The sequence below is a fragment of the Falco peregrinus genome, chromosome Z (genome assembly GCF_023634155.1).
Source record: "Falco peregrinus isolate bFalPer1 chromosome Z, bFalPer1.pri, whole genome shotgun sequence".
Lineage (NCBI taxonomy): Eukaryota > Metazoa > Chordata > Aves > Falconiformes > Falconidae > Falco > Falco peregrinus.
In genome coordinates, this window is record NC_073739.1 from 19,195,238 (window position 1) to 19,211,280 (window position 16,043).

The 16,043-nt window shown below is 37.3% G+C and overlaps 1 protein-coding gene across 1 annotated transcript in view; it reads left to right on the forward strand.

Moving 5' to 3' along the window:
• Positions 1 to 16,043, forward strand: part of HSD17B4 (hydroxysteroid 17-beta dehydrogenase 4) — a 67,994-nt gene that overhangs the window by 27,272 nt on the left and 24,679 nt on the right. Inside the window, exons 15-17 of the mRNA XM_055790440.1 lie at positions 992 to 1,063; positions 2,564 to 2,667; positions 6,457 to 6,522. Of these exons, the coding sequence (XP_055646415.1) occupies positions 992 to 1,063; positions 2,564 to 2,667; positions 6,457 to 6,522 (242 nt within the window). The remainder of the gene's footprint in view (positions 1 to 991; positions 1,064 to 2,563; positions 2,668 to 6,456; positions 6,523 to 16,043) is intronic.

Below are 16,043 nucleotides of genomic sequence, written 5' to 3' on the forward strand. Positions count from 1 at the left end.
CTTACAATTCTTTCTGTAAAGTTGTATCGTAGAACTTTTGGGATGTTTATCTAAAAATTCTGTAACATTGGTTGCATCTGTGTGCCTGTAAATAGGTAAGATTTAAATTATGGATGTAAAGGAGGAATAGACATCTTGATGAGGAGGTTAAAAAGCAATTAATTTTCTTCCTGTCAAAATTCTCAAGATACTAGTTACGGCAGTAGCAAACTCTTTTCATACATCTCAGTGTTTTCCTGGATAACAGCACTTGAGAGGTGCTTGTTAGGCTCATCCAGGATATGCATGCATGTGTCAGGATTTCTTCATTAGTAGTTGTTAAAAATTAACTTTTCTAGTGGGTAGAAGGAAAGAAATAATCTTGCAAGCCACAAATAAGTGGCCTAATTTCTTGTTGAAACAAAAAGGAGATGTGTGAGAGTTGTAGTAACTTCAAAGAAGTCTTATAATTAATAATGGATTGCCGGGACTTTATAAAGTTTTTTCCTTTCCATAGGCTGATTATGTAAACATATATGTTTACATATCTCTCTAGAGCAATAACCTCTTTAGGGACAAACTTAGTAAACCCACAGGCCCAGGCCCTCAGCTGAGCTGAGCTTCTGTAGAACACTAACTGTTTCAACCCCCTTGGAATTTGTGGACAATCCTTAAGGGATTGGAGCTATCTGTGAAGTTAAGTGATGTGTTTGAGTCTGAAATGCAATTTGCGTTTAGTTCAAAGCATAAACTAGAGCAAGATTCTATTAAATAAACCCTCAAGACTTAAAAAAAAAAATAATAAAAAAAATTCTTAAATCTACAAATGAAGATTTGCAAAGATTCCCAGACACTTTTATTATAATTGTGATGATTGTGATTACTGTGACTACCACTATGATTATTATTACCATTATTATTATTGTTAGTAAGGAAGCATAAAGAGTCATGTATCGACTTTGTTCCTGAAGCAAACCCTTACAACATGTATATGTTTCTTCTTTTCTTACAGGGCAATTAACTTCAGTTTCAACCATTGCTGATATTCTCGACAAAGGATCAGGAGCAGTCTTGCTTATAGATGGTAAGAAGGTTTATAATTTTTCGAGGGAATGTGGTAAAATTTGACACGCTCAGTTTTTAACTAGCTATACCAATACCTGCTAGCCTTATCCCAGTAAAGACTGCTAGCTTATTAAATCTCAGTGAAAGCTGAGAAGTGAGCTAGTTAGCAATAGCTGTGTAAACGTATAATGTAATTGTTCTTGGGCAGTTAACATACTGAAATAAGATTGGAAATTGGAAAAAGATTGCAGAGAACGTTTGAATTTTCCCTATGTAGGTGGAATAGTGCACTGTGCAAACTGAACAAAGTTCTTTAATAGTACTACTTAGTCCTATCTGAAGGCAGCCATTTTAGATTCTGGCAGCCTTCAGCAAGGGGGTGTGTGCATATGTTTTGTGGGGTGGGTTTCCAAAGGTTAGTCATGTGTATGTTGTGTAGACTCATCTGCAAACCAGCCATCTTTAAGAGCATGTCTTGTGTTCTTTTTTTATGTCTACATTATTCTTTTCTAAATAAAACCAAACCCCATTTCCTTCCTCTTGTAATCCAAGTTAAAGGATCAGAATGTCTCTGGATGTTGATGAATTGTTTTCAGAATGTTGGTATCTTCAGGTTTGGTTATACCAAGGTCCCTTGGGAAATTAGTTTGAGGGAATAGGTTAATAGGTAGTGAATCTCTAAACACTGTTGACCTTTTATTCCTTCAGTTTACAGATAAAAGTGTAAAAAGGGCTTTACTGTCCCCTTTGTTCCTTCTAGCTGTGTTTTGCTTCTATTCTGGGTTAACATTAAGCTTGTCTGTTTCTGCAAGACACAGAATTTCTTTTTGTGAGCAGAGTCTTAGTGGTTTTTAAATTTCTTCCAGAACTGGAAATTAATATTATTAACAATACTGAAAATTTCAGTGTAAGGGAGGGGAATAGGCATGAACTGGAAGTAGGAAGCTGAATCTCAGTTCAGTGTAAGAAGTTTTAACTTCTTCAAAAGGAACAGGTGACCTTAAACTAAAGCTTGCTCTGAAGCTCTTTTTATAGTAGTACTAGTATGAAAAAACTACTAATGGCATGTTTTGTGTGAGTTGGTAATGTGCTTTGCACACTAGGGATTCTTAATAGCTTCTAAAACATCATATTTTATGGCACAATTGTATCATATTTAAATAAATTGCTAACACAGTGAGAGATGCCAAAATAAATACTAATTTCAGCACTCTGTTGTTGACTGTTTTTGGCACCTTGGATGTCATCAGTATTTTGATAGCTCATTTTTAAATTTTAATGCTTTCATGTAGATAAAGTTAATGATAATGTTATTTGAAAAAGATCTTTAGTCTTCACTAGTCAGGAAGTGACTTGCAACAGTGCAACATGAAAGCGTGACCATTGTCGTAGTTTTCAGTTGTTAAAATGAGCTTTGTCATATTTGCAGCTGGACTTTTCTCTTGTAACCACACATGCTAGCTATATGAAGAAGGGGATTGAAGACAATGTATGACCTTCCTCTTTTATTGTCTTTCAGTGAATACCTACTGTGGAAAGGACCTAGTGTGTTATAATCAGTTCTCTTTGTTTTTTGTTGGAGCTGGAGGATTTGGTGGAAAACGAACATCAGAAAAGGCCAAGGTATATTCACACATATTCAAAGAAAACCTTAAAACTACTGACTGCACTGCAAGAAAAAGACTTGCTATATGAACTAGGAAGGATAAACTAGCATTTGAGCTGTGTGGCAGTACAGACTCAAATGGAATTTAAAGACTTTGGTTCATTGAAGAGCCTGAAATGGAAAGGTACTGTTCAGAGCCTTAGAGACCAATGGTTTTGTTTTGACAGTTAGGGAGGAAAGTTAATTGCTAAACATACAACTGATGAGATATTCCTACCTTCAAATATTTGAAATTACAGATACAGAATTTCCTAGTGGAAAACAGAATAGGATATTCTCTGGAAAACTTTTAGAATCTAAATTTTCAGGACTTGGACTTAGAAAACTATGTCTGAAGTTAAAATAAAATTGATATTCATATAAAATGCATGATATGGACAGAACACTCCTCTAGAGGATTTGTATTAGATTTTTTAGAAGAAGGTTTTTTGAAGTTGACTCTGTAGCAGTCTGTACTCGACCTGATTTGACCCAATTAATTCCACAGAAGTGGTAGAATCTATTACATGTTGTACTTTGGGCTGTGCTAATTTTCATAAAATCCTACTTCTGTAGGTCAGATGGAATATACTGTCAGTTCAACTGTCCAATTTGGCAAGTCTTATTGACTCTTGGTTTTAGCAAACCCAAATGTAGGCTTTGCAAACAAAAGAAACTTCATGTCCTTTGATTTTACGTACTTAGTTACTCCCAGTCACACTCTTCATAAATGAACAGATGAGGAAAGTTACTAATTGCTTGTTAAAAGTTAGCTTGGGAAAGGTTGTATTTTCTCAATCTACTTTTGATCTGAAAAAAATTTAGAGATCTTTTAGATCACAACAAGAACAGGTAAGTGGCTTTATTTGAAGTTTTGGTTTTCTCAAGTAGATTTAGTGAGCTTTACCTCTCTTATACATAGCTTTAAGTGCAGATTTTTTGGCTGGCCTAGTTTGAGCATGGGCAGCAAAGAGAGTGACAAGCAGAGATTTTAGATACTTTTGTCTAAGGGCCTACTGCTGAGCTGTTGGTTTGTGCCAACTAGGCTCATAACCTGGTTTAAACCTGCCTCAGCTCTGCTGTCATGATCACATTTCAATTTCTGCCTCTCCGCTTACATTTCTGATCGGGAATATGTGATCCGTGTGACGTCAGTTTAGCTTTACAGTGTGTTCTGCTGCTCCACCTCAGAGGTTTTCTTGGCTTATGTTTTAAGGCGGTAGAGGGACTATTTATATTTAAACATAAATTGATACCTAGTGGTGGTTATGTGTGTACGTATACAGAGAGTCTTCATGTTTAGTGACTTGTTGTCATGCATTAAATTTGTGCTAATAGGTGTGATCATATATTAATATTGCAAGATGTGCTTTAGCAAAAAGACTAGCTTAGTAGAAAGCTGAGAAGTACTCAGATGTGTGGTATCATGTTTGAACTTGCAATTTTTAGAAAAGATCTGTAGGTGTAGCTCTTTATGAATGTTTGTGTTCATGTGAAAGAGGTTTGGAAATGATAAAGAGGAAAACAGAAGTAACATTAGAGTTTCTCACTTCCATTGGGGTGGAACTCCTGCATTGTGGGGAGAGAGTTGGCAAATGACAAGCAATGTCACATGAACACGTGTGAATGTCCAAATCCATGAAGTAGCTATTGAGGTATCTGATATAAAAGTATTGTTTCCTTCAATACTATATATAAGGGTGGCGCCAGCTATGGCCAGATATTGTTACTGTGAACTGGGGGCTTGAGGCACTACAGTAATAAACAGTCAATTGAATAGAGGCTATTTTAGGCTCAGTATTTTTAAAAATTTATAATGAAACGTCTACTTTTTGCACATCTGTAATGCTGTAGGTAGTGTTCTTTGGGATTTTTTTTATCTAAATTTACAAGTTTTTTTATTAGATCTGTATCAGTTATATAACAGTTCTCCCATATGTAACTTTACAAACCAAATCTTGAAATGCCTGCTGCTTCAGAGAAATGGGAAAAGCCTCTGTGTACTATAACAAATTCACAGAATATTACTGCAAACAATGTATAAAGGTCTTTGATGGAACACTTAATTCTTTTGTAATCAGATTTTATAATAATGCATTAAAAAAAAAAATAGTGGTTCAAAGGAAGTGGTGACACAAGTGAGTCCAGTGTAGTGCCTTGACAATTTGTAGTTAAACATTGCATTTCTGGCAACTGCAATTTCTTCACTCTATTTAGTGAAGTATGAGAATGCTATATAAATGTTTTTATGTTTTGAAATATGAAGAATAACTGTTTCAGGCAGCAGTTCTTCCTGAGATGGAAGACCCCCAAATTTAGTGTAATTAAGGCATCACAGTGATAGCAAATTCAAGAGACAACTCTGCAGGCAAGAGGCCAGTTTCAAACAATAAATTTTCCTACTTTGTCTTTGCAGACCTTTCCAATTAAAAAGACTTTCATATCCTTCTGTGCCAAAAAGCCATTCCAGGCTGATCAGACATATTTTAGTATGTGTCTTTTTGTCACTTTACACGTTTACTGTGTCTGCAAACTAAAGAGGACAAATTTCCAAGTTGAGGTCTGTGATGAGCAACCCCCTGTGTAAGTTGTCTGTCCCTTGAGTTGGGGTTTTCTTGCCCTACTGGTAGAGGGGTTTCCCTAGTTATATGTCATATGTCAGCTAGTTTTAATGTCTTAATGGCTTAGTAGGTTGGGTTGACTTTCTTTAAACCAACTGGAACCAGATTGGCAAGTCATTCTTGTTTTGAAGATGTTATGTGGCATCCTTGTTATCAAACGGATTAATGTGTGGGTCCCTTGTGGGTCTGTAAAGTGACAGAAGCAACAGTGATGTTATCAAGTCTTCCACTGACGAGGTGGCTTTAGTCTGCTGTTAATACACAGGGAAAAGCCTTTCTTGTTATTAGATGTGAAACTACAAAGCACTCAGTTTCTTTTGATTTCCCTTTTATTTGGTAAAGAGCTTACATAAACTAAGAATTACTACAGGTAAGAGTCAAGTTACTTCCTTTCCTTATAGAACTTATGCCATTTTCTCTTTGTTTGGGCTTTTTCTTGTTTGTTTTGAAAACCCGAGAAGAAAAGGGGTGAAAAAAGATTTCAGCTACTTCAATAGCTTTGAATTGGTTGTGGTGTTCTTTGTGTTTATCATGATCTAGGATGTTCTCTGTCAGTCTGTTGATAAAGTTTGTATCTTCAAAACTGCACAATGAACCTGTAGATTGCTCAAGGAACAGCTTTTTTTACAAAATTGTGCAGCATGTGATTGAAAAAAACCCACAAACAAACCAGTGCAAACTGAAAAAGAGCTGGAAGTTGATGTAGTCCATGAGTGAGGTAGTAAATAATTTTGTACTCCACTGTGCTTTCTAAATTTTGTTTTAAAAGCTTTGTTTCTGTTTCCGTGTTCCAAAACACTAACGTTGTATGAGACAGCTGTTTTTTCTGAGTGAATAATTCTTGCTTGAACTTTTTTGGATAGTTTGGAAGAAATGAAATCAAACAGATCAACTGTACAAGTGAACATGTTACTGGTTAGCCAGGTCTGCTGTCTCAGGATTGTGACCTTTTAAAGGTAACCTTGCTAAGAAACTTTTTGTGGCCTAGGTGTCTTTTTCTATTTGGCTGTAAATGTAGGAAGGATAAGAGGAACCTTAAGAGCTTTGTAAGTGCTGTTTCATTTTATACTTAATTTACATATTCTGGAATGGGTGTGGATACAAGATTTTTGCAGTGAAATATTAATGCTACTGCTTATGCTTTAGGTAACAGTGAATCCACCGAAGAGACCCCCTGATGCCGTAATTTCTGATGTCACAACTGCTGATCAGGTAAAATTTTGTGTGCTTTACGTGTGGAAATGTTTACTTTGGAGAAAGGAGTCTTACATGATGTTCACTGATAGTTCAAATTTTCCAGTATACCTCAGGTATTTATGTATAATATATACCATATAAATATATATTGTGTGTATATGTATATATGTGTGTGCCTGTATAAATCTATGTATAAACATGAAGCTAAAATTTGTGCTAGGTTAAATTATGACAGTGTGTTCAATGTGCTATCTAAAGAATTCTTTCCGTAACGCTGATGCAATGTTATAATAATTCATTACAGAATTCTACATTGAATGATGAACATTTGTATTCTGTTGTAGTTAAAAAAAAAAAAAAAAGATGTCCGAAATCTGAAATTTACGACAAATGGTACAAGCAAACACTTCGTGACAAAAAAAAGTGCTTAAAGTTCACAGTTTTGAAAAAGTTAAATTTCTGTAGTAGTAGTAGTCAGGGGAACCTGAAATTCTGACTGTCTAGCTACGTTTCCATCTGTCCACAGTCCCGCTGGTTCACAGGGATCTACTTTCCATAGGTAAAAACCTGAGTAAATAAATATAACCTTGCCTGAAGGTAAACATATGCAGGTGTCAGACAAGTAAGACAGGAAAGTCTGGAGCTACTAGACTGAGTCATATTCTGAAAAGCAGCTTAGTCATGGCAGGAGCCTATAGCTTTTGGAAATGCAATTAAAATGTTGAGCGTCAGCCGAATTGTGGTAACTGTAATGTCTGCTTAGCCTCTGATTATATACAAAGTAACTAAAGGTCTTACCCAGCTGATTCATGTGCTTGAAGTCCAAGTTAGCCCTACCCACTTAAACCAGGAAAGAGAGCTTAGACCAAGCATTTCTGTTCCTAGCACTGATGTACTTGCTGCATCCTAAAATTCACAGCATTGGTCTAGGAGGTACAGATGTCTAATTCTTTAAAATAGGCTTCATCAAAAGTTCACAAGGTGAGCAAGGAGCAGGGAACAGTGAGAGAGTTGTTTCTGGGAGGTGGTTAAATGTAGTGGAAGGTGCTGTCTAGCAGCTGGCACTGTATTAGATAAGATAAAGCAACCCTAATGACCCCATACTTGAATGTTAGAACCCTAGCTGAGATTCTCCTCTGAATGATTGTATCAGAATTGATTCCAGGTCCATGTATTTTCAGATGACATTTATGATCCCCTTGTTCATATAGTAATCTTACTTTCTGAGCCTTAAACTCTTACACCTGGACTTGTTATTGTGCATAAAATGCTAAGTTCTTGAGATAAAAGATGGTAGTGACCCTGTAACAGAGAAGTTGGGAAACTTTGCTACTGCAAAACTGATTTTAGGAAATAAAGGAAGTGGCACAGAATAGCCACCACGCTTGTCTTATTTTAAGATCCGTTTTGACAGGTAGATATATAAAGAGAATTCCCTTCCAATTAGATCTTGCAGGACCCACAGCCAGTGGACATTGAGAACTGCAAGTTTTATCTGCCAAACTATTCAGTAGCATCTGTGCTTAAGTGATGATGCCTGTGTACAAGAACGGGAATGTGTAGAACTTGGAAACGTTATGGGCAAGAATACAGACTTTCATGGGAAAGACAGCTTGGGGAAATGTTACCAAGATTTTACATTTATGTGTCTGTGGAATGACACATAACTGCCTGAAATCCTGTTGAAAATGGAAGCTGGCACACAAGTTGCATTGAAGTTTCTGAATATGGGGTTTTTTTTAGTGCTTAAATGAAAAAGGTGTTGGCAGAAATGACTGTTGCCATTCAGCTATTGAATTATTATAGAGTACGAGACAGACTGAGTCAGTTTGCAGATGACATTTGAGTTAACCTGACTGTATTAATTTCCAGTGATAGTTGTGACATTCAACATTTGGTTTCTGTATTACCACAATTACATGGCTAAACTGCACTTCATAATTAATATTTTTTCTGCCTTTAGCTTTCATAGCATGATCACGTATTAAGCTTGCAGATAATTGGACCATCATGCACATTTTAAAAATGTTTACTGTGATGACTTCTGTCTTTCACGGAAGTCAATGATTGTGGTTGTCTTAAAAGTTATATTCAGGTCTAACTCAGCTACACTGGTTTTTTTTCTGAGAGGAAGAATGTTTTTTACATGTGTTCAGACAGGAGGAAGTACTGCTTAGTGAAGAGGATAATGGGAACAGAGAGCTAAGAACCATTTTTGCCCTTTACCATGCGTTCAGCAGAACGGAGGGTACAGACACCTACAGTTCCTTGAAAAATGATTGTGTTATGCCAGTGACCACTGGCAGAACAAACTAGTCCTTTCGGTCAGTGGTATCAAAGACTACTAGCAGGTAGTATAATAAATGTTTAGCCCTTTCAGATCTGTACCCATTTCTGAGAAGTTCTTTAAACACCAGCCAGTGCTTATGTATGAGTTGCAGCACGATGGTGAAAGCTGCTTAAAGATGGAAAGTGGTTAAGAAAAATTTAGAAGTATCTGACCTTCTAAAAGGCTTTAAATTTATATCCTGTTCAAGAAGGACATGAAACATTTCTTCTCTGTGTTCAGGAATTTTTCTGCAAAGAACTAGGTGACATTTTTCCATCTTGCCCTGCAGAGATGTGCATGTGCTGTCGTATTTTTCTAGCTTGTTCTCTCTCTAATCTGAGCTATGCTTTACTAGATACACTGCTATAAATCTCTTGAATAAAACAGACTTTTTGACAGAAAATTGAGGAGTCTGGAGGGTGTTTGACTATTAGCTGTTTAGCAAGAAATTAATCATTCGATTTCAGTCTTGTAGGGAATGTTTAATGTAGTTACAGAGCTTTAGTATCTATAAGCTACTCTTGTCCTGCTGGTCTTTGAACCAGGGCCTTAAATTAATCAAACAGATTTTGGAGAATGGTTCCTAATGCAATGAACAGTCACAGGCAGTGAATGACCTGTGTCTCTGCAGAGTTTTCTTTTCACTTCCTTCCCAAATGTGTTGATTTCTTGGGAATTAATTTTCTGATGGCACACAAAATAAGCTGCAGTGGCTGTTAAAAGTTGGTGATGTCTGAGTGACTCAAGTCACTTTTGAGGAAGGAAGCAAATACGGAGTCTTGAGTTTGTTGAGTACTTTCTATGTATTTTTTTTCTCGTGGAAAAACTCACAGCGTTCAGATATTGTGCAGATTGCCTCCCAAGTAATAAATTGTTCTCTATCTTCAAATATGAGAATTAATATTCAGAATACACAATGTTGTTGAACAGTGTAACAGTAGCCCATAAACTGGAATTTTTCAAGAAGTCATTTCAGTTTTCATGTGTTTCCTCCTGCTTGATTCTGAAAGCTACCTGTCCTGGTTGTCTACATGGAAAAACTAAAGCTGTAATATGCAGAGTTTGTAGGACTTTGAAGTTGTTGTTAATGTCAGCTCATTTCAGTAAAATGTCTAATAATTTTAAGAAATGCTTGCCAGTTGAAAAATTATCCTGGCTTGCAACAGTATCATATATTTCACTAAAGCATTCTTATACTTTAAGTTCTGACTCTGTGTATTTGTTACTTACGTTGATAGAAATAGATGTGACAAAGAGGTAGAAAAGACCGTTTAGATATTTTCTTAAAAACACGATGTCTCAAGGCTACCATGTTTTTGGGACCTGCTGTGTAAATGCAGCTGTGCCCTCTTCAAGTCTCAATGTCATGTGAGCTATCACATATGAAGTTCTGTCAGAGGTACTTTTCCATGTAACTTTGGTATCTCAAGCACTGCCTTGTGGTTTTCAGGGTCAGGAAAACTGTCTTTGCTTTCAAGAATTTTTAAGATCCTTGTCAGAGCTGATGAAACTGAGACTACTAGTCTGCTGGGGGAACAGCTTCTTGATATCCTGTCATTTTTAAGTTGCTTTCATTTGGAAAACTACAATCATGTTTTAAATGTTGCAGTCTCTAAAAAGATAAAAATACCAAATAAAGCTTCCTTTGTTTCTAGTATCCCCTTTGTATGCAGTACTTTATGATGCAGTTTTCAGTCATGCGGGCAAAAATGGTGTGTTTGGTCCTTCACCTTCAAGAACTGCTTACGCAGGCAGAGTGAGCTCTAGGCCTGAGCTGAGATAGCATAGGAAGTCAGTTTTCCTGTGTTACTTGTTGCAGGAAGTTGTGTTCAGAGGAGTAATGAAAGGAAAATGATCTCATGGTTGGTGACTGGTTGGAGCTGCAGTTCTTCAACACAGGATTTTCTTTGCTTTGTCCATAAAATTCTTATGGTCTGTGGGCAGCTGTTACTAAGCTATCCCAAAGCACTCAGATATGGGTGCTCCTTAATAAGTGTCTGATAGGAGATGATGAGATGATGGAATTTGGAAGATGAAATTTAGGAGTCAGACTAGGAGGAGGGTGTCCAAGCATCGCTGGCTGAAATTGAAATTCATAGAAGCTCGCTTCTGAACTTGTACAATGTACTTCAAAAATGTGATGCTTTGAAGAATTAGGCCTTCAGATGTTAAATTGGAGAGCCAGAATTGGTTTGTGCTACTGACAGTTATGACCTTTCCTGCTGTCATATGGTTTCCAGTCTGTAAAGTAAGGATGTTTATAAATGTTTGAGCCATTTTAATTGTATAGAGAGTATTTAAAGGAGTGACATATAGCATCTGATGGTGGGGTTTTTTTGTGTGTGTGCGTGAATGGGATGCAGTGGCAAGGAAAAAAAAAACAACAAGCCAGTTTAGGGAATATAATGATTCTTTACTCATTCAGAGATTTTTAGAGAGATTTAGTAAATTCATATCTAGACTAATCTGATAGGATTTAAAATATGCAAGCTATGTAAACCCTTCTCTATGCCAGGTATATCTAGATCAATCATTACCCAGTGCGTTGTGAGGAAATTACTGCTTTTTAGTGGTGTTGTTTTATTTTATTTTTAAAATACAGTTTCTTTTCCATTTTCCCTGAAAAAGAAGAACATAATTGGTGCCATGTTTCAAGTAGTGTCGTTAGCATCATGTGACTGAGACTGACTCAGTAAGGGAAGGACACTGTGGCATTCTCAGTTATGCAGTCCTTTTGCTCATACTTGCTGTCCTCTAGCTACCTGAGTTTAGTCTTTCACTGTGTCGAGTTGAGCTAAATCTGCAGTTCTTCATGTAGCTGGAAACAGTTGTGAAGACAGTTACGCACAAATCTAGTTTGTTGTAAAAGACTGGACTTTGCAATAAAAACTTATTAAAGTCATCTTGGAAGGAAAGAGGTGCGTGAGAAAGATTTAACACCCTAATGAATTTTTAAACAACTTACTGTAAAATATTTTCTGCCAGTTGTCAACAGGTTCAGTACTATGAGTCAATGCTTTACTTTGAAGATAAGAGTGATAAGACCCTTACAAGCTTCTGTGTAATTGGGATGTGGATACTTACCTGTGGAAAGACACCTTTTACTCTACACAGATTTAATTTGTGTTTTCAAGTGTACATAAATATTTGTATGTGTTTTCAGAGAACTTAGGGAATGATGAGGGAAGAAACAGGAAGAGCCAGCACATCAATATGTGTCTGTGAGCCTGGTGTCACGGGCAGAATTTTGGGTTTTTTGATCATGGGTCAGTTTATACAACACCAGGCCCGCTGGCGACAGACAGGATATACCTGTCTCGAGGGGAAAAAGGGTCTTTGCACAAAAGTTAGCAGGGCTCATTGAAAGAGCTTTGAACTAGATTTGAAGGAGGAAAGGAATAAAACCAGGCTTACTAGAGATGAGCCGGGGGGCAGCATACCAATGTTTGTGGGATGTTGTGCTAGTGAGGTCTTGCAGTCTGCCATCTCACTGGAGGTAGGGGATGGAAATCCATGCAGTAGCAAAGCTGCAATGGTAGTTGATATGTTAGAAACCATAGAAACACCTGAGAATGGTCACACAGGAATTAAGGCTTCTCCCTGCAAAAAGGTGGCAGGATCAACTGACATGCATCTACACCAATGCATCCAACATGGGCAACAAACAGGAGGCACTGGAAGCCATTCTGCAGCAGGAAAGCTATGACATAGTTGCCATCATGGGAACGTGGTGGGATGACTTACGCAACTGGTGTGCTGCTATAAATGGATGCTATAAACTCTTCAGAAGGGATAGGCAAGGAAGGAGAGGTGGTAGGGTAACCCTGTATGTTAGGGAGTGTTTTCATTGTCGAGCTTAATGATGGTGATGGTAAGGTTGAGTGTTTATGTGTAGAAAGCAGGGGGAAGGCCAACATCATGGCAGGAGTCTGTTACAGACTTCTCAATCAGGATGAAGAGGCAGGCAAAATACTCTATAAGCACCTGGGAGAAGTCCCATGATCAGTAGCCCCTGTTCTTGTGGGGAATTTCAACCTTACCAGCTCTTTGATGGAAGTACAATAAGCAGAGAGGAAACCATCCTGGAGGTTCCTGGAGTCTTTGGAAGATAACTTCCTGATGCAGCTGGCGAGTCAGCCAACTAGGGAAGACACTCTGCCTGAAATGATAAGAGTTTTTGATTCTCAGAGAAGTAGGGATGGAGCTCAGCAGAACTGCTACCTTGGGCTTCTGGAGGGCTGACTTTGGCCTGTTGAGGAGCCTGGTTGAAGAGTCTCTTGGGAGGCAGCCCTGAAGGGCAGAGGGGTGCAGGAAGGCTGGACATTCCTCAGGAAGGGAATCTTAAAGACACAGGAGCCGGCTGTCCCCATGTACCAAAAGTCGAGCCAGTGGGAAGAAGACCTGCCTGGCTGAACAGAGAGCTTTGGCTGAAAGGTTGGTCAAGCATTGGAACAGGCTGCCCAGGAACGTGGCAGAATCACCATCCCTGGAGGTATTTAAACGGCATGTAGATCTGGCTCTTAGGAACATTGTTTAGTGGTGGTTTGGCAGTCCTGGGTTAATGGTTGGGCTTGATGATCTTAAAGGTATTTTCCAACCCAAATGATTTTATGATTCTATGTGTATAGATAGAATAAGTAATCGTTAACGTTCTGTGGTGGTGGGGAAAAAAAAAGTTGGTTATTTCCAGGTTATGTTTGCTTACTTGAAGGGATTTTATCCTTATTTTGAATAGATGAGAAGAAAAGAGTTATAAGAAGGTGAGTGTTTTAAGTTTCGGTTGGTTTTTTTTTTTTTTGAATGAGTGCAATAAATCACGTGAGAGAGAAGATGAAAATGTGCATAGGTGGGGAAAATACAGTTAGTTACAGGATAAATGTTTGGGGTTTTTATGCTCTGCTCTGTAAATATATAGTATAGTGTTGCCTGATAACCTGTAAATTTAAGTTAACTTCAGAGAACTGAACAGGAGAGTCTCCTGAGAGACTCAGGTGATTTTTTTTTTTTTTTTTCTGTTTGTAGCATAAATAATTTGTTTCCTGATAGAACAAATGAAGTGCTGAAGTAGGTTCACAGATACAGAGAGCATGCCAGGAAAAAGTGCTTAACAACAAATGATAATACAAGTAGAACAAAGGGATGTGAAGCCATTGCAAGGATTTTGTAAAATTTTCATAATTTGTCTAGAGATTTCAGTATGTAGAGATGATACTCTCAAAACCCCTGAAACTGTATAGCGAGTGACCATTTGTATTAGTCATTTCCTTAAAAGGCTGGTACATGTTGTTACACTAATTTCAAGTTTTATGCACACACACACCTGCCCATGTTTAGTCCTGTTGAGAAGATCAGAGCATACTCTAATCTTGACAATTTTGAAAAATAGTTGAGGGCTTGGATTATACTAGAATTTTGTTTTAGAATGTGGTGAGATGAGGAGATACTAGCTTGGCAGTCATTTTGTTTAAACAAGCAGCTCTCCATTACCAGGAGTCTGTTTCCTCCTCTTATTTATGCATTATATCCTTTAAAAATTGTTATTCCATTTGAAGTTCCCCAAACCAAAGTGGTTTATTCTTTTTGATTGAGAGGTATGGTTAAAGGAAGGCTTTCTTGTACATATGCCATGCTACTGAAAAACAGCTGAAATTCTGTGAAGTCTATGCCAGAATATATAAGTTGATTTTAAATTTGAAAATTATGTGGTAAGGGTAAAGACATGAATAATGTGGGGTGAGAAAGGAGAAAAGATGTAGTGCTGTTTTATAGCTGTTACACCTATTCCTGTTAATAGCTGTGTACGTGAAAGTGTTTTAATTCAACATTTTAGTAGTTCTTATTCCTGAGGCCAAAGTATGTAGGGAATAAGGTCATATTTGGATAGTCCAGACCACTAAGAACATAAAACTGCAAACCTTAGGTAGTCCAGGAAACCCTGCACTTGTATTTTGTAATTATAGTCTTGTTAAAAAATAGAATCATGTGTGATCCAGGCTTCCACAAAATGTATTTAGGCATTGGAAACTACTATGAGCAAGTTAAACTGTCTGTTTTGTTTATTTTCCACATACGCCTACTTTGAAAAAAGTAGTTGGTTATTTGGAGGGACAAATAAAACCCTTTTATCTTTATATGTGTTTGTTTCTACCAGTTGTTTTTTCCCATTACCTCTCCTTACCCTTACAGAGATAATCAATTAAAAAAGAAGGTATGGCAAATGGGGATCTCAGTCAAAGAGTAGCTGGCTCAATTGCTTAAGTACTGTGCTGAATTAGAGCCTTTGAAGCGTCAGCACTGCCGGTTCAACTGGAAGTATTCATTGTTCATTGAAATGTGTAGATGAGTTTTGGGATTGTTTTTTCTTCATGAGATTGCTTGACTGCTTACTCTTACACGAATAAGCTGTTAGGTAAAGTATACATGCATATATGTACACGCATATATGTCTGTGTATACATACATACACATATACTCGGTAAGATAAGCTCTTGGGCAGAGCTCTTTCTCTCCCCAGTTAGGAGGGAAAATATATGGCTTCCTTTTTTGTCAGCTTTACCACTGACCTTTATTGCAGTCTGCAGGCAAGACTGAAAACTTGGCACAGACAGGTTGGATATCGCCTTTTCTTTTGTGATCTGGCAGAAATCCTAAATTGTTAGGAAATTAGACTTGACAGTTTGTGTTATTAATTGGAGAACAGTCTAACCGTATTATGACTGACTTCAATCTAATGCCCCACATCAATTGACTGTTCTCATCCTCCAAGGATGCATCACTTTTTTTCTTTTTTTTTTTGTTTGTTTTGTTTTGTTTGTTTTAATGCTATCACACTCACTCAAGACTTTACGAAATGTCATTATTCGAGGAATATAGAAAGTAGAGCCAACAAGGCTTTAAACCAATTCTGTTCTCTTATGGAATGTAATTTAAATAATGAAGTAATACCAGAGACTGTGGTAAATGGAAAGAAATTTGTTGACTTACCTGACTTGGCTATATTGCATCTGAAATAACCTGCTCTGTAACTGTTCTGTTCAGTTCAGCCTAGTTTTCTAGCTGTGACCAGTCCCACTTATAGTTACTGAAAGTACAAAAAGGCAAGTATTGCCTCCCATATTCATGTGTCAGACTTCTAGTTAAATACATTGATCACATTTAATTTTCTGAACCTAAATTCTGAACCTAAATGTAACTTCCTAAATGTTAC